General features: G+C 44.0%; 2 protein-coding genes across 10 annotated transcripts in view; both read right to left on the reverse strand.

Moving 5' to 3' along the window:
* Nucleotides 1-483: 483 nt before the first annotated feature.
* STRIT1 (small transmembrane regulator of ion transport 1) lies at nt 484-5,955 on the reverse strand. 3 transcript variants are annotated; one of them, XM_027464552.3, is made up of 4 exons: nt 4,842-5,364; nt 4,641-4,725; nt 871-970; nt 584-788 (listed from the first exon to the last, which is right to left on the reverse strand). In XM_027464552.3, exons 2-3 carry the CDS (start codon nt 4,651-4,653, stop codon nt 876-878), a joined length of 108 nt encoding a protein of 35 aa, XP_027320353.1. In that variant the 5' UTR covers nt 4,654-4,725; nt 4,842-5,364; the 3' UTR covers nt 584-788; nt 871-875. The 3 variants fall into 3 exon arrangements, with proteins under 3 accessions (XP_027320354.1, XP_027320353.1, XP_038039827.1); XM_027464553.3 differs by having other exon boundaries at nt 484-805; nt 4,641-5,955; XM_038183899.2 differs by having other exon boundaries at nt 4,641-5,363.
* Nucleotides 5,956-23,024: 17,069 nt separating this feature from the next.
* PLCH1 (phospholipase C eta 1) overlaps nt 23,025-27,249 on the reverse strand; it is a 63,490-nt gene continuing 59,265 nt past the window's right edge. For all 7 annotated transcript variants that reach the window (XM_072042276.1, XM_027464544.3, XM_072042274.1 and 4 more), the window contains one exon: nt 23,025-26,177. In XM_072042276.1, coding sequence (XP_071898377.1) covers nt 24,070-26,177 — 2,108 coding nt within the window. In that variant the 3' untranslated portion in view covers nt 23,025-24,069. The remainder of the gene's footprint in view (nt 26,178-27,249) is intronic.

A 27,249-nucleotide genomic window follows, 5' to 3' on the forward strand; every position in this document is an offset into this window, starting at 1 on the left:
CCGAAGGATGTTTGTCCACCTGTTTTTGAAGGCCTCCAGTAATCAGCAACATTGATTATTATGCTTAAAAACTTCCAGCATGTCTGTGTCTTTACCATATAGACAGACTGTATCTCACCTGCTGGTCCTCCACTAATTCCTGCTGTGTGTCACCAAGAAAAGGTTATTCCCTTCATTTTTTATTAAGGTTTTGAAGATAATGTTTTATTAAGTTTTCTCTGGTTTAGGCTGAACCACTTCAGTGTGTTCATTTTGTCCCTGGTTACACGTTATAAATCCCAGTTCCCTGTTGCTGCCCTCCTCTGAATCCCTGTATTTGTCCTTTAAAACAGTTCCCGAAAGGTGTCAAAATTTAATTTTCACCTATTGCATTGCATTTTTTCCAGAGCAGTTCCTTAGTTTCATTCTGATTTCTAACACTGTTCCCCTATATCCCGTTTGCTGCCAGCAGAGGGGAGCTGCCGGCACACCACAAAATACAAGATAGGGCCCTGAATATCATTTATACAGAAAAGACCAGCAGTTAATTTGGATTAACTTCCAGGCAGGTATCTGACCTACCACTGGACTCCAAAAACCACTCACTCCATTACAAACCATTTGAAAATCAGGAAATTGGTTTAATGATTCTTCCTACATAGCATTTCACACCTTTGTTGCAGATAAAAAGTATACACCATATCTAGAGTTGATATTAAAAATAATTCATTTTATAGATATTTTTGTCATTCGGCATTCCAATGTACTTTCAGGTTCTTCCAGTCAACTTCATTGGAAATTCTTCTGTCCTGTAAGACAAAGAAAACTACATTTTAAAGATGGCAATGCACACCAAAGCAAGCAGGGGTGGATATGATACAGGTCACTTACTTCTGTCAGGAGAAGACGATGTAAACCATCAGGGCACAACCCACGATCCAGCCAACTGCAAGGAGAATAGGGACAACGAGACGGGAAAGTGGGACTGGGGCTGAAAGACAATAGAGGATCTTTTTCAGAGAGGTCACATTACAAAACCGTAATTATCACAGAGCAAAAAAAGATACCTGTGAGCTTGGGCCACATCTATGACTGCTATTTTTGGCACGGAGTCACCCTGCCTTGGCACACGTGCTACATATACATAGCAAAGCCCCAAGAAATTTCCACTCTCCGGGCTCTGCAATCAGATAGGCCAGAGGCTTAGCACTTCCAAAAGTACCAGGGTGCAGAGAGGAGACAGAAACATGCTTCTGTCCTTGGGCTCCACAGGTCACCAGGAGAACATCTGGGCTGGACTGCCCTGATGGCAGCTCCCCCGGCAGATTCAGGCTCAATACCCTGACAGCACCTTCCAGAAGCAAGTCTCATGAGGTTGGCAACAGTAAATTAAACACGCAGTGATTAGTTAATACTGCACCCGTTTGATTTAAGATTGGTGTGCCTGGGGCCACAGAGAGGGGATGCATCCAAGGGATGTTTGCCAGGCGCTGTGCCTCAGGAGCTCACAGCTCATCTCGGTGCCTTTTGTGCACAGTGTCTGACTTAGCCCTCTCCTCTCCTCTTACTATAGTGATACGTGGTAGTTACGGTTCATGCAATTATCCACTGAAAGGGTTTTACCCACATTAAAGGAAGAAAATAACACAAGTTTCCAATGTGGATGTCCCACCTGTGTGCCTGAGTTGGGCCGGACACAAAGGCGTGATGTCCTGCCTGTCCTGTCCGGCAGTACCAGGACAAGCTAATAAATAACAGAGACACAGAGGCAAGTGCTGGTGGTGGTTCTGCGAGAAGCATGCAGAAAGCAGGAAGAGACCTTTAAACAAACAGGTGTCTGTACAGCACCAGAAGTTCACAGGCCCTTCCATCAGTTTGCTGCAACCAGCAGAAGGTTGTCAGAAAGCAGCACATCAGCCTTTGGGGTTGTGTTAGCTACCAGCATACTGCAGCACGTTAACGTACACCTTTCTGCAGTTCCAGGTGTTTTAAGGGGTTGACAAATTATCTAAAACTATTCACAACACTTTGCATAGTTTAGACATGCCGTGATAGTTTAGTTTCGACATGCCATGAGATTCTGTGGTGTATCTGCGGAAAGGAAAGAGAGCACATAGACAGATAATCTGCATGTGCTGCCATTGAAATATAAAGCCCACAAGCAACCATGCAGCACAAGAATAAAACTCTGCTCTGAAATCAGGTGTCCTGCCACGGGGGAATCCCTTACCTGTTTTCTTTAAAGACTGTTTGACCCTTTGTAAGGGAAAGCTAGTTCTGCTGGGAATCACTTCTCTTTCCTTGCAACTTTTTCTAAAGGTCCTATTACCACTAAAGGGCTGGATCCTACTGGAGTACATGGAAGTATTTTGACAGAGCTCTGCTCGCTAGCCAAGGTGTCTGCTGAACATGGTGTTGTGTTATATGAGACGCGGTTTGAATGCAGGAAGGTGAGAGGAGCAAGCAGTCGCTGACGGGCCAGCAGGAATGCTGCGCCCAGCATTGGTCAGGAGGCAGCGAGCAGCTGGCTCTGAGGGATAGGGTTTCACGGGAGCCATTGGGAGTACTTGTGTTTCATGGTTTAAGAACAGAAATGAGCGTGAGATCATTTGCTGTGGTCTCCTGCATGTCACGGGACAGATACCCTGAGCTAGAGTAAGGTGACTGCGAGGAAGACTGCATGTTATGCCACGAGCAGGAGAGGCTGCAGCATGACATACGGACACGGCATGGGGATGTCCCAGCAGGTAACCCATTTGCTAGGCCTCAGAAGAAGGTGACAAACTGCAAGGTTCCAATATTTGGTTCACGGGAAAATTATCCCAAGCATAAATCTGACAATCAGGTACCACCCTCGCCACGGAGCAGGGCTGCGCACACCAGCATTCAGAAGGAGCCTCAGCACAGCCCGGTTCTCAGGCTGAGGTGGTGATGAGGTGTGGAGGGACAGCAGCAGAGCAGGACGCTCCTAAGGAGCTGTGCTTTGGAAAGAAAGAAATTACCCTTTTACCGAAACCTGCAGGGAACCAGCCAAGATCCTAAAATGGGAGGTGTCATTACAATCACTGTTCTTATGGCTGCAAATGGGAGCAGAACAGCGAGGGAAATATGAGCTGCTGAGCAGCAGCCACGAGCATTGCCTCCAAACAGATGAAGGAAACCAAGCCCAGCTTCCCAGGTTTGAGCCAGAGCCCGCTGAAATCAAAAAGAACAATTCTGGGTGGCAGCAAGGATGAATAAAGGAATCTCACTGTGACCCCTGTACCTAAGTTGGCATTCTAAGAATTATTTTCTTTTTCCCCATTGCAGTAATTACAATAACTTCAGACATGAATTTATCTCAGAATAAACAGAGAGGAGCTGATCAGAGTGGCAAACACAGCACTTTTGCTCTGCTACAGGAGAGCTCCTCAGTCAAACAGACTGAGCCTGGAGCTGTCCACCACAGGATACCCAAGGAGCAGTGACACCGAGGAGTCCTCAACCACACGACACAGCAGCAGAGATTTCCAAGCTAGGTACTCCCTAAATATACTGAGAAATTTTATCTAGTCTCTATATTTTTTTTTCCTTTCATTCTTTTTTTTTTTTTTAAGACCTTTTATCCAGAACTATAAATTTGCTTGGTTTTACTGCCTGTACTTGGTCAACCAACTGCCATGAGCACATCAATGCCTGTGGTCTCACTGGGCTGCCTTCACCCCTGAAATGCCTGAGCCCAACAGTACTGACAAGGACGGGTAAAAGAATTACCCCAACACACTTGCAAAAAATTCCCACTTGATTTAAACACGTACAGGCCTGGCAGGTGAAGAGGTGAAGTTTTCCCCTGTGCAAGCTTGTCAAGCTCGAACCCACAGACTTATGCTCCCTGCTCCAAAATGCCTCAGGATTTTGCTGAAGTTTTCTTTGTGTTTCATCTCAGGAAGCGATACATGGCCAGACTACTGCCCCCTCACTGTGATGGCAGCTTGAGCTCCACGCTAGGCAGCAGAAACTTGGGAAGGAAGGTGTGAGCAACCCCTCAACTAAAAATTCCTTTTACAAGGAAGAGTACTGCCTGGATAGTTGTGTGCACAGCTGACGCCACATTTAAGCTTATAGTTCTTTTACGATCCAAACCTCTCATGGTGAAACAAATAGAAAGCAACAGTGACTACAAAATGCATTTTTATAAAATGCCTTTTCTCATCTTCGGTGGATTTGTGCTTATAGCAAATAATACATTATTAAAACTTCACTCTGCTCGGTCGCTTGGGCTTTGTGGGGTTAAAATTTAAACTAATGTGAGTTCACCTAGCATTACGCTCAGATTTCAGCTACACAGTACATTTAAATTACTGGCAAACATAACTCCTTTTGCATGGTTCAGTTTAATTATGTTCAACAACTTAAAATCGCTACTACAGAGGACTAAAGATGACAAAACTGGTAGAATTCAAAGATACAGGAGGAACCCAGGCTACTTTAAATTCACCGCTGCTAATGCAATTAGCTTTTAAACTCTTCCACTTTCTTACTAGAAAGTAGCATATGGTATATCAAACAAGACTTACAACCTTACAAATAACTGAGCATTTCCACTTTACATTGCTCAGAGTTATGATTTTTAAGAATATACTGTTACATTAATCACATTAACCTTTAATTGTGCATCTTACCTGGTTCTGCCATTCCTCCCTCTGCTGGTTTTATTGACAAGATTTAAGGTTTGCTTCTGCAGTTGTTCTTGTGAGCCTTGGGATGCTTTAAATAGAGCAATATTTGGAACGTGCTGCAGCTGCCTTGCTTGCTGATGCCAGTTTTTGGCTATATGCATTCAATTGTTTAAAAGGACAGGAGTTCAAGGTATTCAAGCTTACCTCTTCCTATTCCTGCAATTGCACATCTGTTTTTAAAGAAAGGTGAGCAAAAAGGGGTCGTTATTTGGTGCAGAAGAAAAATGAGGGTGAGGACAGCTTTATGGTCTCTTAACGACATGGTAAGTTTGTGTAATATTTATGTGCATCCACATACTTTGAACATGACAGGGATCCAGTTCATTTTTAATCTCCCATGTCTCCTCTCTTCCCCCTCCTATCAAAAACCAAAGCCAAATCCTAGTTGGTAATACTTGTATATGGAGTTCTCTTAATGTCATTAGTTATTTACTAAGCTTCACCAGTATCTCGTACTTCACAAAGCACACATGCACTTTTAGTGTCTTGCCTATGAAAGGTTACATTGTACAGCCACAGCTTTTCATTATTGCTATGAGTAGTAGCCAACAAAATTCAAGGAAGGCACATTCCTAAAACGATCTGAGAATGATTTTGTCTTAAGCAGAGTACAAGGAGGTTAATCAAAAATAATTATAAACTGCAGTCTCTAATTCAGAAAGAAAAAAAAAGAAAAAAAGAAAAAGGAAAAAAAAAAAATGAGTGCCAGATCTCTGCCAAAAGGACAAACTGCACATTAGCTTGTATCCATACAAGGAATGCTCCATATAAAGATCCCTTGGAGTGATCCTGGCCATGGTCTTTGACCAATAAGCATAAGTAATTCACTTAAAGCTTACCAGGAAAACAAAATCCTGTACAGAACATTCAGAGGAACATGCAGGTTGCATCACACATCAGTGAGGAGCCCCCAAGCAAACACTTTTGTTGAGGCATGGGAGGCCATTTTATCTAACTTTTAGTGAGTTTATGCATAATGCCACTTCAGAGGTATGCCTAGATACTAAATGAAACTGGGATGCTTCCTGTGTGCTTTAGAAGTGGAAAAGAAAAGAAATCATTGTTCAAAAGCCACTACATATTACAGGTGTTTTGAAGTGATCTCATCTGGATGTTTGCAGAGTTCAGTGGGACTCATCATGTTCTCCCAGGTGATGAGACAGGGCTCAGAAACACATAATATGGATCTTCTAAAAGACATTCCCGTCTCATGTGTTTGTTGATTAAAGATTAAGTACTTTACAGAAAAAAATAATAAATTTCAGCTATCACATTGCTTCAGAATTGACTCCTCTTTCAGTGGCTGTGGAGATCACATCTTCCTTAGAGCTACTGTATCGGGCTGCCTGCAAAAAGGGAATTAAACCAAAGTTAGAGTCTAGAGACCAAGGTGGACAAAATACAGCTCTTTAAGCCGTCACGATCTAACGTGTTCTAAAGCAGATCAGAATCCAAGTAATTATTTTTTAAGGGACTAGAGCTATATTAGAAATATATAACAGTTATATTAGAAATGCAGTCCCAGTCCCTCCCAACGGGGTGGCTGATCCTGACGACAGGAGCTGCTTTCCAGAGATTGCTTCTCGCTTCTGTGCCCGCACCCACAGCCCCTTGGCCACAGAGGCCGAGCAGAATGGTGCAGATGCACACCCAGTGCTACATCTACAAAACAGCTGGGGGAGACAACTTCCAAAATACCCTTAGGAAAGGTAATTAAATATCTGGTTATTTTTTCATGGAAGATGTTTTTTTGTCCTAGATGCAAGAATGGAAACTGTGGGCCCCAGGCTACACATGACTTGTATCCATCTGCAAAATATTTTCATTTGGAATGAACAACAACAACAGCAAAATGGATGGCAATGGATTATTTTAAATACAACAATTATTTGTAGTGCTGCGATCAGTGCCTTAGAGACCATGCTGACATACACAAAGTGGCTGAGCAACATTCAACTCTGGCACAACTTTACTGAAGACAGTTGTTTTATATCAATGATGAACTTAGCTTTGTATGGATTGGTTTTGTTGCTTACTATAAACAGTTCCCATGTTTTGGTCTTCTGAGTTTGGCAGGAGTTCTAAGAAGATTACAGAAAAATAAGTGAAGCCAAGTCACCTGAGAATTTTGCATGGATTTCTGCAATCAATACCTTGACCAACCCGCTCCTCAGTCAGTTTGTGCTCACTGGCTCTTAGGTTCTTGTGTTTCTGTTTGCATGATGACACACTGCCTGCTGAAACTTACCAAAAGGCTTCCACTGGTTTCTAGAGATCGGTTTGAGCAAATATTGTATGGACATAACAACTAAAATGGCAAGTTCTCTGAGTACTGAAGTTTTCTGGTACGGAATATGCCGAGTATGACTCCGCTGCTGGCTTTTGCCCTGCATTCTTCAGCAAGATGGTTCCCCTGAAAAGATGCTTTGCTCAAGCACAGCATAAGGAACTGATTTTGTCACTGTTGTCCAAAATGGGCATTCTCTTAAAATAAAACCTGGGGTTATATAACATTTTATTGTGCAATGCACAATACATAGATAGTATCATGTCATCTTGAGACACAGAATAAATAGCAAGCTTTGCACTCTTTGTTTAGCTTTGCTGAAGAACAATAGACTTTTGAGATAGAATCCGATTTGTTGTAAAAAGAAATATGAATCTGCTCCCCGTGTCATACGTTTAAGAAAAACATAAAACACAAAACTCTGATGCAATAACTTCATTTGCTGTATAGCTTTTCCTGTAAGAATCCTATCTGGTTTGGGTTCTGCTATTTATATACATATACATCTGATCTAATGGAAATAATTTCTACCATGAACCACGTACTCCTAACAAGACAATCTGACCTTCACAGATTGGGATCTTTCCAGGCTTAGTTGCCCTAAGCAAGGACAGAGCGTCATTGCTGTTCAAAACTGGTTTGATAACTACTACCCTCATTTAGCTGCAAGCACAGTAAGTGTACTCTGCAAATCTAAAGCATGAGGCTAGGAATATAAAAGTTGAAACTTAAAAAAATGTAGTACAACAATATAGACATTATTTTAAACATCACATCTTCGGTTTGGAATAGAGGAATGAACTGCAGACATAACATAGATTCAGTCCAACAGCCAAAAAAGCAGGGTGCCAGTTCCAAAATCTAAGAATCCAGGAGAGTACACAGTGTTTGAGAAAAAATGCAAGAGGATGATCTGTGGCAAATAAGCAGCTACTTTTTTTACCAGCTGAAGAACAATACACAAGAAAATCAATTTCCTCGTTTTGATTTGTGTTTCAAATTACATTATAATTCGCACGTGTTTTTTTCCCTTCTGTGTTTGTGCTGGAATGCTAAAATACTCACTACTCATTGTTAGACTCAGATGGTTAACTCTGGTCAGCTGTGAGATCCCATTTTTTTTGCTGAGGTACTCAGTAGATTAGTCTCACTTAAAGCAGTATTTTGAGTGATCTTTTTGACTTCGGTGCCATTAACTGCTCAAAGCTAGGAATGCACTTTAAATACTTTAAATGCCTTTAGTGCTTCAAGTGAACTAGGGCCAAAATTCAGAGGAGGAACCCAGTCAGCCAGCGGAGCTATAAGTTGTTCCTGAAGAGAAAGCCAGTTTAAGGGGAAAAGCAGTACCTGATGTTTTAGAAAATATTAAGTTCTTGTCTTTGGATACATGTGGGTTTTGCCAAAAGGAAAAAATAATTTTTAAAAAAATAATCAAAAAGGGGAGAGGCTGCAGTTGGAGTCACTGGCTGCCAGGCTGTAATGAATGCAGTTGTTCACAAACTCATCTGCTTCCCAGCAGAGCTGCCCATGCCACTGGCTGTGGGGAGCAGCCAGAGCCCTGGGCCGGCTGCTCAGCTGCTGTCCTTGTGCCAAAGCGTTGGTGAGGGCTGTGAAGGCACAACGTCCCCAGCTGCGTGCCAGCCTGGCGCTACCAAGTGCCTTACTCTGCTGATCCCTATCTTCTGGCTATTCCTGCAGTGAGCCGACACCCTTTGAAGGGCTGACGGCAGCAGCATCTGAGTGATTTAACTGCTTCTGCCCCAAAACTGTTGGGGAAGGTCTCGGGAGCCACTGGTGCTGCTGGTGCCAGGCCATGCACCACCCGCAGCATGCAGAGGACCTGAATGGTGGTCAGAGAAAGTGAGCGGGCACGGGGCAACAAGGGCCTGCAGCTGACCCAGAAGGAACAGTGAGAAGAATCAAGCCAACGTTAGCAGATGTATCTGTATGGCTCTTTAACCAGTAGACAGGGGCCACAAGGCCTACAGACAGAGTGCCACACCATGCAGCGGGCAGTTAGCTTTGCTTTAACAGCGGGCACAGTCCAAACGCCAGAGACAGCATCTCCCAAGCCAGCCGCCTTGTTTTCACAGAGCCCAGGGCAAACATCTCCCCTTCGGGCCCCCTCTCCCTGCCCTGGTGCTGCTCCCCACAACGTGTTAGGGAAAGATTGAGCTACGAACAATCACGCATCACCTCAGTAGGAGGCAAACCCTTCCCCTTTTGTACCACGGAGTATTGCTCCACAGCACAGCCCCCCCCCGAGGAATGCCAGGAATACAATAGAGAAAGCAAACAGAGGCTGCTTGGGAACAGCAGCACAGATGCATTAGCTTGTGTTACTTCTGGTGGATTCGGGTGATTTAGTGTCTGACGTTTGAGAAGCAACAGCCAGAACACCTCATTAAAATACTGGCTGCTTTGCAAAAAAGAATTGGCAATATTTTTCCTTTAAACAACTAATACGCTTAGAGCACACTCTGATCTTTGTAATTTTATCAGGCAGCTGGATATCAAGTATGAGAATGCCAAATTTAAGCTTTTGTAGCCTTCTAACACCTAAAAGTCTACATGCAGCATTCAGTAGGCTGGCAAAGAAACATAGTTTTGCAAATCCTATACAATTTGTATAAATACCTCTAGGTCCACTGCTTTGTGTTAGAGTAGAGGGACACATCAACTCATCTTCACAAACAGAATGACCCAAGGAATAAATCTTTAAAACTTTGTAATATTGGCACTAGTTTTTTAAAAGTCTTTTTTCTTTTAATTTTTCCTTAAAAAATGGTTTACTACATGTATCAAAGGCTACATTTATATACCTTGATGTGTATTATTACTTTGCCATACTCTCCTGTGACCTGCAGACTAGCATGTGAGAATATCAGATCACTGCATTCACAAAATAGATGTGCATATGGGAGATCTGTCCGGTGAGAGACATTTTCTTCTTAGTCACACCCATCTCAACATTTGAAAACTCCCTTAAAATTGCTAGATTACTTCCACTCATATCTACAGCAACAGAATAACAACAGAGCATTGACTTATTTGATAACTGAGTGACTGAGACCTGAAAAAAATCAATTTTTAATAAATGGAAGCTTAATGCTTTAAGTATTTAATTCCACACACCACTTCCTATGGCTCAGGGTACACACCCGAGGCAGGACACTTCAGCTGGATGCTGAGATACCTGATGAAGACAAGCTACAAGCATCATTGGAAGTATTCTGGCTTAGAGAAGCTGCAGTATCAGTGGAGACATTTACACGTGCAGTATCATTTCTGGATTAGCTCCCCACTGGTCTCTAAAAACAATGGCTGATAACGATTTTGGTTTGCCTTTGCATTGCTTCGCTTCAGTGGCTGCAGAACAATTGGTAAATACCTTTCTCACCAGCACTGGGGTAGTTGCTGTGAATAAATCTGCCCGACACATTAGTTATGAACAATGGCCTCAGCTGGATGTCTTAAAGCCGAGCCTCAGACAAGAGGCAAGCTGACCCCCAAACCAATGCGTGGCTGCCCCTGCCAGGTTTCAGTGTTGGCAGGGAGCAGCCGAGGCCTCAGAGCAAGACCCCAAACGCCTCATGGGGACTGTTCGGCGCCCAGGGCAGCCCCGCGCAGGGTCCCTGACAGGACACGTTTCAGGTAGTCCGTGTAAAACTTCCCTGGATTTCCTCCCCTCTGATGATTACCACTTAGGAAGGAAAACCAATCCAGTCATGCACCACAAATCCCTCTGGGAAACGTCAGCTTTCTAGAGCACGCATGTTAAGATTTATACAAGTGTCGCCTGCTGGTGTGGCTTTTACAGTGACAACCGAAGGAAGAATTGGCATTTTCCTCATAACCTAAAGGCACTTAATGTGTCACTCGAATTTGCATTGAATCAAAACTTCTTGACCAAGCTGCTAAGCCCGAGTTAAAAATTCCAGCTTTGCCACGCTGCATTTTCCATGCAATTTTTCTGCTATCAGAGAAGCCAGGAAGCCAGTCCCATGTCCGTCCTGCTGCTCTGGCCAGGAGGAGCAGTGCACCCCGTGGGCAGCAGCCAGCCGGAGGAGCGGCGGGTGCCGTGCTCGGCCCTCACCGGGTGCCAGGCCTGTAGCTGCCAGGCCCTGCTGCCCCGTCCTGCTGGAAGAAAGCAGAGAGGAGCCACAGGGCCACAACAGCAAACCCCAAACCCCAAACCCCAAATCCCAAACCCCACGCTGATCTGCAGGACTGTGGCCATGGCCTGTCAGGCAGACCCGGCTGGTTCCTGCTCTCCGGGCCCACTGGGCATGCTGCCCTCCTTCCCCGGTTCGTGAAGGGACTGCTCCTTTGGGTAAACTAACGTTTTGTGCTCAGGGTAGGTTTTTAACCTTTCCAGCTGTGAAACTCAAGTGGCGAGCAGAAGCTTCCCTCAGGTGATGGATGGGGTGGGGAGGAGGCCAGGAGCCACGGGGGAGGCTCCGACACGAGGCGCTGCAGCAGCCCCATAGCTGCAGCCCCAGATCTGGTGCTCGTTTGTCTCAAGGCTTGGGTTTCACCGTGATGCCTTGGCAGAGGCCAAAGAGGAGGAATCTGCTGAATATTCAGTAACATTCTTGGCTGTTCCCTTGTTCTAACTCCTTAAACAATAACTGAATTGCCCAGCCGTGATGCATATTCCAGTTCTTGGTTCAGCTCTGAATTTCCTACCGGACTGAAGATAGAGCATTCAGAAACAAATGCGGGCTTGTATGAGTCCAGCTCATGTGCTAAGCAAAGTTGCACAAAGGCTGAAAACATTTTGATTTGATCTTATTGTGCCCTTTGAAAGAACACTGGATCACGCCAGCAAGGAATATAATGGGGGAAAAAAAAAAAAAAAAAAAAAAAAAAGCCAAAAGGAAAAGAATATATTCATTGACAGATTGTGAAAAGCTTGCTAAAAAGCTGCATTTAACTAATATTTAAATAATTAATTTCTTGATTTGGACATTTCAATTAACCATAAAACCTGGTTAAAGACAGAGCAAGATTATTTCAATGTCCTCTTTTGAATAAAATGAAGGATTTCTTCAGAAGCTTTTATTCAATATTTTCCCATGTATTAAAAAGCTTCAGTGTAATCAAATATAAGCCAGACATGGCATTTGTGCCCTAAGGTCACAGGCACCCTACAGTGCTCCTTTCCCAGCAGAAATCCATATCCTGCTCTTATCCCTACAGATGAGGATTCTCTTTTCCTAAAAACGGAAAAAAAAGCAAGCCTGAACAAGGGTAGCAGTTAGTGAATGGGGACAAAATTTGAGGCAAGAAAAAACAACTTCTGATAAAACCAAAATACCCTAAGGTCAGCAGGGAGACAGTGAACTGTACCAGCTGCAAGGAAGCAGCACTTACATGAGTAGCTTACATGGAAGTTGCCATTTCCAAGTGTGAGCTGAATCTGCCTGATGTTGGGGTGAGACTTGGCGCTGTCCTCCCGTAGGCACGGGTTTAGCGTTCTGTAGCACGTTGTGGACAGCTAGCCAAAACACATTTTCTCTCTTGCTTGACTTGTGTGCACATTTGTCTGGATTTTATACCCTTGTGGAAACAAGCACCTCTTTTCATGGTCCATCTACCTGTAGGAGAACAGGAGACAGATCTTTGTTCCCTCCCTTCTCTGTAAATTATATTTTCCTGTCTAAGTGAATTCTCTCTGCAGGGGAAAATTTATGGCTTTAAAATTACCAGAACAAATCACTTAATAATTCAAAACAGCTTTGCAAGCCTCGAAAAGCCAGTAGAAAATTCCCAAGTTTCATCCAACCAGAAATAAATTTGTCAAAAAAATATTCAGCAATTGCTACTTTCATGGACAGACTAAAAATAATAATGATAATAATCTTATTTGCAAGAACAGAACTAAATTTGCTAGACAGGCAAACACCAAGTCCTTAGAGGAACCATAAGTTGCAGAGCAGCAGGTCCCATGCTGGTGCTGCAGTACCCTCCTGTGGCAGACGGTGCAACTTCAGGTTTTCAGGGAGCTCGGGCTCTGCTCTGTTGGATCACTGGGCTGAGACCCTGGGGTTAAGTGCACACAGAAAAGGTGGTGGGCTTCTTTTTTCTTTTTCTTTTTCTTTTTCTTTTTCTTTTTCTTTTTCTTTTTCTTTTTCTTTTTCTTTTTCTTTTTCTTTTTCTTTTTCTTTTTCTTTTTCTTTTTCTTTTCCTTTTCCTTTTCCTTTTCCTTTTCCTTTTCCTTTTTTTTTTTCTCTTTTTTCTTTTTTTTTTTTCTTTTTCTTAAATGAAATACTCTGCACTTAAGCTTCTCTCAGGAAAGATGTACTTACAGTTTCAGGCTTTGAGAAGGACGAGGAGTGTTTCCCCCCCCTGCGGTGTCTGCCCCTGTTTAAAAGACTCCTGCTGCAATGACAGGAGATGAAGTGGGGCACCAGGACCTCACAGACCTCAACCCATGGTACCCACCTACACAAGCCAAGAGCGGCTCAAAAGTGACTGAGCACAGGCATTTTGGCTGTTGTTCAGATTACATGAGATTACATGATACAGAGTAATTGGGCTTTACCTTGCCATTCAGGGCTGATGGGTTTATAAATCCTCATCCAAAATAAAAGGGTCGGTGGTCATTTTTGTAAGGCCTTACTTGCACATAGAAACTCACTGCTTTAATCACTCTGGTTTAAGTTAATTGCTGCAAAATGTATGCAGAAACCCTTAGTTCAGGAACAGGTTTTCCTCGGATTCAGTTTACTCTCATTTCATTTAGAGTAATCTGAAATAAGCTATCTTTAACCCTCATAAAGAGCATGTTATCTTTCATAATGGCTTAAGTGCTTTACAATCATGTTGCAAGTAAAAGGGCTCACAGATAGGCTCAAAGGCTAAGACAAAAATGAACAGAAAATACTTTTGGAGATTTTTTAAGGGAGATAATCTCATAAAATAGCCTTTTAATAAAAAGTTAAAATTTAATGCAAAATCCATGAAGAGAGTGAATATGGGCTATATACAGTGTAAGAAAACCCTTTTAGGGGTATATAATGTATATGAGATTAAATTATTGGCCGATAACAAGAAGTTCATGTTTTGTAAGTGTACCTCAGAATTATGGATTTTTATTTTTTTTTTGTCATAGCACAAATACCTTTACTAGTTCACCAGACTCTGAACCATTCACCATTTTTTCTAATGAAAAGTTTACAAAATCACCAGACATGCTAAAGTCAAAATATCCCATGTGTTACATGAATACTTACAAGTGTCAACAACTGCCAGCAGTAGTTTAGAACACCCTGAAACCCCAAATGAAGCACAAATTCACTTACTTTTCCTCTCCACAGAAGCTGATGCAGTTGCTGATCAATTCAGGTATGTCCTGTGAGTACTGATATCATCATCTATCCTGCAAATAAATTATTCATGCAAATTGAGAATTGTAAGGTTCCAGTGTTTACATTTATTTGGGCCTATGCAAAGGAAGGAAAGAATTTAATTTCAAAATATTTTTTGAAATTTTCAGAAATTCGCTAAGTGGACTTGATTTCTGGTACCTATTTGTGAGCAAGCAACACAAAGTTTAGGTGCTGTCAAACACCAAAGGATGTTTTCCTCTAAATGCATACTAATTAAATTATCAGCATAGGTAATTGCATGTACATTGACTTTACATGCATACTATGTGATATTCCAACTGACACGATTAATATTCTGTGTCATGTGTCATACTGCAGCTTTCTGTATTGAAATACTAACATGTCTTAACCAAGCCCATTATGTTAATGATCATGTCCTTGATCCCTTTCTCCAGCTCCTTCAGCCTGGAGCTAACACAAGCCCTCACCTCAAGTGGGTGTCCTGCCACCCTGCGCCTCTCTGATTTCAATGAAACTGCCCCAAAAGCACGAGGTATAGCTGCCAGTCACTAAGGTCAGCATTTACACCTCTATGCTGCTCCCTGGGCTCTAAAACCAGCACAATGAAGTAAGGAAACGCTCACAACGGAGACACCTAAAAATACTCTCCCAGGAAATGCTGGAGCACAGGGGCGGCACGGCCGGCTGCAGCCCCGTCCCGCAGCGGGTGCACGAACCCTCGGGGGCAGTGGCACGGGGCTGGTGCTGCACCAGGTCACCAAATCCCCCCAGCTGAACGGCACCTTCCTGGAGAGAGACAAACAAATGTGAGCCCTGGCATGGGACCAGCAACTTGTGCAGTTCGTTTATTGCCATTTTACAGCCTATCGACCGATTTGTGGGGGGTAGAGGGAACTTCCTGCTAGTAAAATAAAAAATAAAATAAATAAATAAATAAATAAATAAATAAATAAATAAATAAATAGATAAATAAATAAATAAACCATAGACTACTCCCCGTGCTAGTAAGTAATACTGATAAAAGGAGTTATTTCGGGCATTCCTGGCTCTATTTCATAAACAGTGTCGGATAGCCTAGCCTTTAAACCGCAGCTATTTCTGTTCAGTCTGCCAAATCAATTATTTGCATCCTTTTCTGGCTGTGAGGTAAAGCTCTCCCTGGTATGTCCACCGAGCTCATGGTGAGAGCATCTGACCGCTGCAGCATCCAAGCACGGGGTAACAGCCTGCTGGCAGCCCCATCAGTTACAGCTCCCAGCCACGTGGAAGCAAGGGATCCCACCAAATAAACAGCCTCATCTTTAACCACTGCACCTGGAAATGCATTTTGAAATATAGCTTCAAATAATATTAACAAATTCCTGGTACTGCACTTATCCCTTATTTAAAGGGCTTAAGATATTATATCCCCTTCTCTTTGTATAAACCAATTCAGGTTATATAATGCATGTGGATTTGCTTTGACCCAATTCCAGATGGCAATATATTCCTAAGCCAAGGCTGTACAATTGCAATTTGGTGGAAAGCAGGTCAGGATCTATTACACATCAAAACTCTCAAACTGTGCTGAATATTTCAAATTAAAAAGGCAAGTAGAAAATAACCCTTGTGTTGGAATGATCCTGCTGCATTACCTCGCTCATGAATTTATATTGGGTGCATATTTTATCAGTTTGTTTGCTGCTTTTCAACATCCAAGCTGCACGCACAGCTTGTTGTGACAAACCAAGGGACAAACCAGGGCTGGGACTGCACAGGCTTAAAGAAACCCATTAAATCCACTAATTTCCAGCCTCATCCTTCTCAGCGCATGATGCCAACGTTGCCTGTGAACCCTGTTAGTGGGCTGCGTGTTTGGAGAGATCTGGTTTGTCCTCAGCTCCTCAGTTAAGGCTGCACCACGTTGTGGGAGCACACAGACTGAGCTGGTCTCTGTTATAGTAAAGTACAGTCCTGTGCAAAGCAAAAGGAGACACAAGGCTGCTCAGAAGCCAAGGGGTTTGGGGCGCACACTGATTTGTGAAGGGGTGCTGTGGGAAGGAAGGGGCAGGGATCTCGGCAGGGACAGATGCAGAGCTTGCAGCAGCCGCGCAGCAGGAGAAGGGCAGGATGGAGGGAGGTGAGCAGTGCCCGCTGGTACCCACACTGCACAGCCAGCACTGCCCTGCCCTGCCAGCGAGAGCACTGCCAGGGGTCTGTGGCTTTGTAGGAGAGGGTGCCTAAAACTCTCCCTCTGCTCTTAGAGTGCTTGTAGAGTAAGCACGGCTTCAGTCTGTCTAAGTAGATGTCGTTTATTAGCTTATGTTCTATGTCACTAGCACTACTGCTACACTGAATTAGTCATTTATTTATTCCAGGCGTATTTATTATGCCATCAGGAAATTCAGTATTCTGTATAACAGAGAGAAAAGAAAACAATTGTCCCATAGCTACTAAAGCTTCACATGCAACAGTTCTCAAAACCAGATGAGTATCGGGTGGGCTGAAATCCTACAGAGCTGTAGCACTACAGGGGTACTGATGATCATTTCCAAATAACTTATTTTTTTTCTTTTTAGACAACCAATCCTAAACAAAGTCATCCATATTCATCACACTCATTATTTGTGTCTCCAGCTACGTGAAAACCCATTGCCTCACAAATTAATGAAGTTTCAGTGAGGCGAACTGATTTTCCCCAGTGCAGCCCTGGAGCATCTTTGCATATATCTCTACAGCAATGAATCAATAAAACCTTACCCACGCCAACCCCCCGGCTAGTTAAGGATTGTTCCCACAGACAAGTTGCTGTAAACAAAACCTCCACAGCTAAAACAGACTTGCACCCTCTGTTTGTTATGCACCATCAAAGGACCGTCTGTAATACCTTTGGCAAAGTGCTGAACTTCAGACGAACAAATCCTTAACAACAGCAGTGTCTCCTACAGGCTTCACTGCGTTTAGCCCTGTGAAGCTCTTGCCTGTGAACAGGGCTTGGCGGCTGGAATGCCGTCACGGCAGCATTCAGCCCCAGGAGGCTGGATGATGTAGATGCTGCTATCCAACAGCTCACTGATTCAGATGTCTATGACGGTTATTTTGAAAGTTACCCTTTGTTTTCAAATGCAGATTCATTCATGTTTTGCCACTGAATGTTAATTTCCTGAAATAAAATATTCTGCATATGCTACTCCGTTTCCTTTCCCCAATTTTCCAGAAAGCTGGAAGAGTTTAAATAGGGCCAAGAGAGGGAAAAGCATCTGAGCTAGTTCCAACTGTACCTCGAGAGCTTCTGCTTTGCTCTGTGTGAAGCTCCTGGTCTCCATAGTTACAAAAAAAGTTGGGAAATAAAGATTGAGTGTTACCTCAAACGCTCATATCCAGAAGAAAAAAGCTGCTGGGAAGCTGCCTGAGGGCCCGCTGGAGCGTGACTCCGTTCTCTGCTGCTGGGGACTGACTGGCCAGCTCCTAAGGATGATGATATCTGGATGCAGATGGGTTTTGTTTCCCTGTGACACTATTCCTACAGACAAGCAGGTGTATTGACTCTTGACAACATAATAAATTCACAGTGCAAAGCGATGTGTGCCAGGTTGCCACATGGAGGGGCCATATGGACAGGCCAGAACCATAAATGAAAGTCCCCACGTGTTCTGTTCCAGCAGGATGCTTCTTGGCTGAAGGGGAAATTTGACTGAAGGACAGCTTGCTGGATTATTTTTCTAAAATCAAATAGAAATTGTTTGATAACTTTTTTTTCTTTTTTCTTTTTTTTTAAGCTCAGAAGCTTGTTTCACACGAATTGCAAAGTACTCAGTAATTCAGCAGCTCTTCCTCCACAGTTTGGAATAGCAAAAAGGAGAGGAACCAGGACATAGGTAACAGAAATAAAATTCTAGGCAAAAGAACACCACCAAAGAATATGTGACTTCTCTAAATCTTCCAAACCTGGCACCCTGAGCATCTCCCAGTAGTTCTATTAAATACACCGAGGTTTGAACCAGTCCCATGGAAATGAAGGAATCTATTCCAGTTTAGAGCTAAGAGCATTACTAAGGCTTGCACTGATAGGCAGGTAAAAACCCCAAACTGCAAAAGGCACCAGGATTACAAAACACTTGCTGACAGAAGTCTGTTCTGCAGGTATGAGATTGTCCCTGCAGCAAAGCCATCTGACAGTTGGCACTGCTTAAATTTGCACACAGAAGTCACAAAGCTGGGTCCATCCTTAAAGTCTGAGCGAACATCTTATTAAACGTTGATGGAAGTGTGCGGGCAGCTATCCAGTTATTCCGTCCAGCCCCATAAAGGCGCGAGCATTGCTCAGGGAGCCAGGTTCCTGTCAGCATCCTACCACACTTTTGCTGTCAGCTTCGCCCTGTGCCACCTCCACTCGTTTCAGCACAGCCCTGGAGCAGCCGCCAAGCTCGTCCATGTCCAGCATGACTGCGATGGGAGATGGCTTCACCACTACGGAGAAAACGGTGTCAGAATTAGTCAAAGCACTTCTTACTTATAAAAGATGGCTGAGATATCGTGACAGCCACTTTGGATTTCCCAGCTGCTCTTCCAGGAGTTCTTTCCTTTGTGAGAGGAAGGAGAAGGCACTGTTCTTACCACCCCTGCCCACCACGATGTACGGCAGCATGGGATGGCAGCCTGTTGGTTTGGCTGAACAGACCATTCATCGGCTCTTCTCTTGCCAAGAGATTGTTCTTCAACCTCTTAGATGAAATAGGAGGAACAGTAACAGAATATTATCAGGGGTATATGTCTATCCCTTGAAGTTTTCCTATTTTTTTCACTTTATCCATACCCATCCTTCAATGAAAGGCATTCCAATCACACCAGCAGTGATTTTTCTGGCAAATGATCAGATTAATCTGTCTATTTTAAAAGGAAATGCTTAAATAGATACCTGTCTGCATGCTTTTCTTCTATGGCTTTTCCCAGCAATCTTCTCTCCTCTGCCTCGTCTGTGCCATCAGCGAAGAGCCGAGCTGCAGGTAACGTCTGATCTCCGCAGGCTACAACAAATCACACTTGCATTGGGCCAGGTAGCTGGCTTCTCACAGCTACACAACGCAGCAGCACCCATCTGTTCTCACCCAGGCGGTCAATTATCGACACCGAGCTCCGTTTCCGACCTGCTCTCCTCCTGTTCCTCCTTCACTCCCAGTTTCAGGTTTCTCCGAAGCCGCTCCCCATGTGTGAGACCAGGCGATTTGTATGCACGGGCTGTGCAGTTGAACAGATGGGTCTGACAGCAATGGCATATTCTTTCACGAAAAATGACAGGATAATAAGTGGAGATCTTGTTAAACTTGGCTACCACTAACGTAACTACTTGTTTACTAATATTTCACAGCAAGGCAGACTTGCTGACAGTGCTCTATTTGCCCGCAGCTGAATGCGCTGGCAGATGCTTTTTCCAAGGCTTAAAGAAAAAAGGAAGAAAAAAAGAGAAGCAACAGGGCTTTCTGGAGGTAGTCTGCCCCCCCACCTTATATATTATATACATTTGAACTCAAATAGATAAAGAGAAGCAATTCAGAATACAACGAGAGGAGCAAACAATTGCTTAGAAATGAAAGAGCTCAACTGTTTTTCCCAAGAAAAAACTACCGGGTATTTAAGGACAGGTGTAAGGATATCCACTTACCTGAAAGCAGTAGGGCTGTGGCTGCAAAACACGACTTTTTCAGTAATTTAATGAGAGACTGGGCAATATTAGAAGAATTCTGAAGGAATTTGTGTCCCAAAGGGGTGGAGACGAGGAGGTGAGCTGCTCTCTGGCACGCTACAATGTCCAGCTCTAACAGGATAATTCAGGTTGAGAAAAAGCCATAAAGGCTTTAATAGACTTACACATCGAGTAATCTTGCTTAGGTCAATGTAAAGTGATAAAAATGTCAAGTGTGCTTCCTGTCAGGATGATTTTTCTATGCCTAAGTACCAGCCTGCTGTACTCCTGGCGTGACAGAGACCTGTTGCTCCAAACCAATGTGGATCTTGAAAACAACAGGCATGAAGCAAATTTCCATCTGTTAGCACCCAGCGAGTATAGGAAATACAGATGAGCTCTCCCAAGCCTCGCCACACTGCTCTGCCTCTGGAAATGACAAAACCCTAGGGCACGGGACCCGTGTCTGAGACCTCACAGCGAAAGCAGGCAAGTTCAGCCCAAGCTGGCACTGCAGGGCAGAGCTGGATCGGCCCCCTTAAGGCTGGTGTCCTGCTCCTGCAGGGGACATCCTGCTCCTGCCTTTGGGGTTTCTAGATCTGAGGCGGCTGAAGATCACCCAACAAGCAGAGATTCATCCAAAAATGCCACCTAGTTACAAGTCACTGGCGAGGTAATGAGTCTGTAGCATCCCAACTGGTTTTGCAATCCCACCGTTGCATCCTTCCTGCTTACTTTATGGGGATGAACTTTCCTCTTGCAAACCCCTCCTTCGAGCATTAGCTTCCTGCGTAGCCTGCTTTGATAAGAACCAGCCCAGCGCTCACTGGACTTCAGCACCAAGCTTGCATCATCCTCCCTCTCCACCATTAGCAACACCTGGAGCAGGACCCGTCCTGGGTTCTGCAGAAGGAGCAGCCTCGGGGCTGTTTCCTTCTGCATGATGCCTACCAAAGATCCACGGCACAGAAGCGCTCGCATCCCACTGGCCCGATAATGCATGAACTTGAATTGCTGGCAAAAGAAACACTCACATCTTCCAAGTTTAAAAAACACTTTTCAGCACAGAAATAAAAGGGACGATTTACCAGACGTGTGCATCAGGCCTTTTCCCTTCGCTCCTGCTGTCAAGTCTAGCAGTCCCCCTGCTGGAAAGCTGGCTCAATATTGCGCTTGGCACAGAGGCTGCACATGGAGACCAAAGGCAAAGGAGACTGCTGAGGATTCCTCTTTCACATTAAAAACAATATTAATGAGTAAATCTTGTTTCATCTTATGAAAGCACATACTGGCTTCATGGAAATGCAGAAAATTCCTCTGCGACCTTTCCTCACGCTGCTGTGGTTGTAAAGGATCCCGATGCAACAGAAAGGTCTGATGTGGTTCCACAACAGGAGCACCTGGTGAATCGATGCAATTTTAACTTTTCTTCTCCTGGCTTTACTTACAGGACCCTGGGATATTACCGTCTTTGTCCCCATTAGCCCTCAGAGGATGCTGGTAGCCTTATCCCAAACTATTTTGTTCTTTATTCTTTCAGCAGACTCCCTGTGTTCGGCTCACACTTCCTAGCTGAGCACAAGCTCTCTGGAGAGGAGCAGAGACTTTGTGGAGGCACCACATTTCTCCATCAGTGTGCCATCCCTTCAGCTTCCCCCTGCTCACGCTGCCTGAACGTGTGCAGGACGGAGCCGGCACCGTGGCCACCTCTGTGCTCCCCTGGGCTGGGGAGAGCTGGCGGCAGGGCGGTGGGAACAGGAACCCCACGGACCCCACGATGGGAGTGCTGCCTCCAGAGGGCTGCTCGCATCCAGGTGGGCCCAGCCTTTGCCCACGGACCAACAGCTGGAAGCAGAAATCCTTCCAGGATTAGGAATGCAGCTGATTAATGCGGAAGCCTCATTTTATGCAGGTGCTGTTCGCACTCAAGCTGCAGGAAAACAAAGAGGTGTGCAGGTGAGTACAGCTACTGCTTATTTAAATGCATTCCAAGCAGCACATGCACCCTTCACCTCCAAGACTAGGCGTATATTTTAAATATTTAATACTAGATTCGCAAGACAAAGTAAGTACGAGGGTATTAATCACCACCTCCTTTACTCAGCATTGCCGCTATTTGAAGATCAGATATGGCAAAGTACAGGAAACCTCAAGTATGCTTTGAATCAAACTTCCATCTCCAGAGGTAGCCTTCTGAACAGCCTTTTTTTTTTTTTTTTATGGATTTGATAAGTACTCAGGGAACCAACCCCCATCCTGGCATACATCTGGAGAACCTCTGGTTGTTGCTTTCATTTTTTTAACACACGATTATGAAAGTTCAGTGCCCACAGTAAGAGTAAGAATGATTTGTGTGTGATAAAGCATTTAGTCAGATGCTTTATGATAGCTTCATTAAGACTTGAATGATACAGGATCATTGTGACACTTGCTGGAAGGGCACAAAGCTGGTTAAGAGCAGAGTCTCCAAACGGAGCTGCAGACAGCGAGCCGGTGGTGAGCATAGGCAGGGGCATGGGAGTCCTGTAAGACTTAACCCTGGCCCTGTGCTGTATGTGAAAAAAATGTTAAATTGGTAATGACCAGGATTTGAAGACTACGCAGGAATTTAAGGAATGCTAAATAATAAACAGAGCACATTTCTGACCTGGACAGCAAGGTAAGATGAGGGCAAGGAAAAATACGCATCTCAATGAAGCCCAGAAGGAAAAAAAAGTGTAAATTATAATTACAAAACTAAATCCATCCTCTAAAGAAAGAATTAAACAAACAAACAAAAACTAACGACCTGCCTATTCCTATTGGGAATTAGACATTCTCAGTAAACTTGGCTTCCTATCCGGAGAAGAGAGGAGCTCAGCTGCAAGTTTCTAGCCCAGAAACATCACCTTCACTTGTAATCATGGAATTTCTCCCTTTCTGAAAATTTATTGCAAGCTCACGGCAAGACAGACGTGTGCAATGACTACTGTTATTTTAACCATAATTGCATTTGCTAAGGTTTCAGTAAACATGTAACCAGGTGTTTAAAAATCTATTTTAATGATGTTCTCAAGAATAATACTCTGCATTACAAAAAGAAAGAGGTAAAAGGTACATCTTTTACATATAAGAAAAAAACTTACAGTGAAGACAAAGAATATCTTTAAACCAAAATAAAGCTATGTTGCTCCCTGCAGGGAAGCTTCAGGTGTTTGAGATCACTCACTTAATTCACTTTCTGTGTTCATAGAAAAAGGTGAAGGACAGTCAAAATAATTACTCTACACCACGTCAGCTTTAAATATTCCACTGACTGTCACCAATTTAACAATAAAATTACAAATATACAGAAAACAGATCTGCTACCATACTGAAGCTACAAACAACCAATAGCAAAAGTACATAACAAAATATGCAGAAATTAAATGTTTTCAGTTGATAAAGGCTGGATTACTCCCACATTCCACTCCGGCCTGAAATAAGCATTCCACACATGGACAAAAATAGATTACAACTGCTGCTATACTTCAGAGTGGGCAGGAGACAAACCTAGGCATCACTCACATGGAAACATGGAAAATTAACGTTAACTGAGTACAGGTGGAGTGAAAACAGTCCTAGTTCAGAAACTGAACCCCAAGGAAATTACCAAGAACAGAAAGCACTACACTTGTAGAAATTGCATGAAAGGCCAAAAGGAATCACAGGTTTTTTTCCCCAAACAGTAGGACTTCAGGAAAACAGAAGAATACTCTTGAAATCACTGCAATGTTATGCTGTTGAGCACAGATGTGCTCATCTGTTAATGCCGTGCATTACAAATACAGATGTTTATTGCATGCAAATAGTCCTCAGACTACTTTCTTTTATCATTTCTAAATTAAAGTAATACATACATAAGGACAGAGCACAGTTTCTATTTACATAAGTGTTGACAGGAAAGGGAACATTAAATCACAGCTGAATCACTAGCATGAAATTGCATTTCTAAATAATTTAAACAACCCCCAAAACAGTATTTCTTGCTAAAAATCCTTCATTTCATTGAAATAGTTTGTAAACATTGAAGATGTACATTTATACAATCTACAGCCTCAGCAGGAAATAAATTTCTGGCTTATCATCACTGTTGGGTTCCAGCTGCAGGACAGAATTGCGTGCACACAACTGGTCGCTGCAGCCGTAGTGCAGCGCAGCGCAGGCACCCTCCGGTATTCCTCGGCCCTCCACGTCCTCCCCGGGGAAGCTGCTCAGGTACCTGGCTATGTACGAGCCCGTCGAATGCCTGTTGATCACATGAGGAGACACCGAAGGCTTGTTCCGAAGCACGACCCCTGCTATGCTGCTGGTGTGCGAGGACCTTTGCTTGGTGGCGGCTTCCTGCCTCTCCTTGGCGCGGCTGGCGATGTTCCGCACTCTGCTCTGGCTCCTGGACGACAGCTTTCTGACCAGGGCCTTTGGGCAGTCGTCCTCGATCTGCCTGGAATACAGCATCTGGTGGCTGTCCTCCTGGTCCAGGGACACCAGCTTTCTCAGCTGCTCCGTCAGAGCATCCGTGGAATGGGGTCTCATGGTCTTCATAGCAGCGAGCTTCTTGTCTCTCATGCCGGAGGTGATGAAGCTCCTGCTGATGTACTGATACTTACTTTCAAAGTTGCAGGAAATGTCCTCCGACGTCAGGTCACCGAGGCTCTTGGACTTGCAAGGGCTGGTCTGTTTGATGGCTGAAGAGGGAGGGAAAGCCAAAGAACTTTTGAGCACCGATGAGTGCACGTTGAGTTGGGATCCCTTGGAGGTACACATCGCATCTTTCTGTTTATCTGCATGATGATGGTGATGTAGAAAATCAACGTTTTCACAGACTGGGAAAGGGAGTTTACGCCCTGCAGTCCTGAAGCTGTCTGAGCAGTCCAGGGCAGCAGCACAGAGCTCGACAGCTGTGCAGTTCCCAAAGGTCCTCTCACCGCAGCGCCTGCTGTCCTGCTCCTGCCTCAGTTTTAAAGGGGATGCCAGCTGGCTCATGTCTTCCCGCTTGTACTCACGTGCAGTTACCAAGAGATCCTGCGAATCCCCATCGATTTCTACAAGACTGCTGCTTTCTGAATTCTCCCCCGTGGGAGGGTCAACAAGCGTCTCCTCGAAGATGAGGCTACTGGAAGCAAGAGAGCTGGCAGACTTGGTGGCTTCCCAGCTCATTCCACATTTCCTTTTGGGATTTGCACTTGGCAAAGAGGGCGGTGAAGAACAAAGTGTGCTAGGCAAGTTATTTTCTACACTGCTTGACTTTTTCTTGCAAACTAATCCACCGTGTGTCTCATATTCAGAAGGTGGTGTAAGAGACGTTTCGTGGATAATTGCGTACACAGAATACTCTGCGGTCTCAGGGCTGGAGAACATGGCCGGATCTGGAGTTGAGAACAATGGGGATTTGATGGATTTTGCGGTAATAAAGTCATTCTTACAGGGAGTGCTAAGTTCTGCAGTAAGCATGCAGGGGCGCGCAGGCACGGCACTGAAGGTCTGGCTGCCAGCGCCAGGGAGGTCTGAGAGCACCGTGAGGTTGGTGTGGCCATCTGTGACATCCAGCTGCCTGATCAGAGCGGAGACAGCACTGTCCAGCTCGCCCTCACTCACCAAAGACACCTCCTCTATGAGGCGAGAAATGTCACTGTCCTGCATGGCTGAAGTGGAATGGAAGTCAGGAGCATCAGGGCGGGTGGCAGAGGAAGTGTCCGTCACAGACAGACCTGCTGTGGTGCTTTTCTTGATGTCATGTTTGAGATTTTCCATCTCCTCTGCTTCTGCAGAAAGCGAAGTCCCCACATGAGTTTCCTCCTCCTTAGTCTCTTTCGTGTCATCTTCCTTTTTGTTGTCTGCGCAGCTTTTGTCTTCTATTTTTTCTGTGACAGGCTCAGAATGAGAGGCCTGCACTGGAGGGACAGTTTCACCAGAAAGATGATTTTCTTGGTAGCCTTTGAGGTGATTTGTTTCAGCTACACCACTTGCAAAAACTAAATTTTCATGTTGTTCCTGGAGGGGTGCTACTAAGGAAGAATCGGCTGTCGTTTCCTTCTGGGCCTTCTCCTTGTCAGAGGGAAAAGCCGAATTTGAAATATTTGCTGTTTTCTCAGAACAGATGAAAACAGATTCTTTCGAGTTCATTTCCTTCTCATTTTTATTGCCATCACTGTTGGCTAAATTAAATAAGAAAGATGTTAGTTGCATACAAAATTTGCATTCTGGTTACTGACAACTAGTTTGTCCTTAGACAGACAAATGGAAAATGCAAACTTAGGTACAGTTGTGACAGAATTCAGTTATGGATTTGTGTGGGCTTGGCCCAAATTATCTGTGTGATATGAAGAAATGGAAAAATACAACTGCAGGCACTTCACTGAAGCTTCCTTGGGATGTCTATTACATCAAGCACGTGATGTAATATTTGTTGCAAATAATGTCAATGAGGTACCATATCATAGCTTGCACGTGGTATTACCTTCAGCTGTGTTCCTATTCAGATTTGTACTATAAAGAAGCATGGCAATAAAGACAGAACAAAACAGCTCTGTTAAAAAACATTACACTTTGAAACAAGATGCATGCTTAAAAGAGCTCTGAGTAAAAGCATCAAGTAGAGGGACTCCACACAATGTTCTTTACATTTAGTTATTTTAAGAGATTTCAATCCAAGAATTTAATTTTTGATCTTCTACCAGCATGCGGCATTCATAAGAGAGCAAGATTTGAATTTCATGAAAAATACACATTCGATATTTTTTCCACCAAATCGTACTTGTGTTTACAAGCCAAATCCCATCTCCAGGCTTACTCCTAGTTATGGAGCTTTTAATTAAGCAGGGAATACAGAAGAAAACCTGGTATAATATCTACTCTTTCTTACATTCACTAGAAATGAGGTACCCTAGGAGCATTTGTTAACAGTGCCTGAAAACCCCTTGCTACAGTAAGAGGGATTTTTAATGAGCCTGGCGTTAAAGAACAATCTCCAGAATTTGAAAAGTCCCTCAAGCTTTCCACAGCGTGCCTACGTAAGGATGGAAGAGACGTAAAATTCTTTGATTTGTAGGCTGTTGGTGGTGGTGGTTTTTCCTACAAAGGACAGAGGAGGAAATGGACAGCACCCAGCCTACCTGGCTTACATCCAAGCAGGATGGATATGTTTAGCTATGGTATTTTGGCAAGAAAGATCGCTGCTGGACAGCCAACCCTCTCCTTTCTGTACTGATTCCTGCAGCAACGAACACT

This window comes from Anas platyrhynchos, chromosome 9 (assembly GCF_047663525.1).
Source record: "Anas platyrhynchos isolate ZD024472 breed Pekin duck chromosome 9, IASCAAS_PekinDuck_T2T, whole genome shotgun sequence".
Lineage (NCBI taxonomy): Eukaryota > Metazoa > Chordata > Aves > Anseriformes > Anatidae > Anas > Anas platyrhynchos.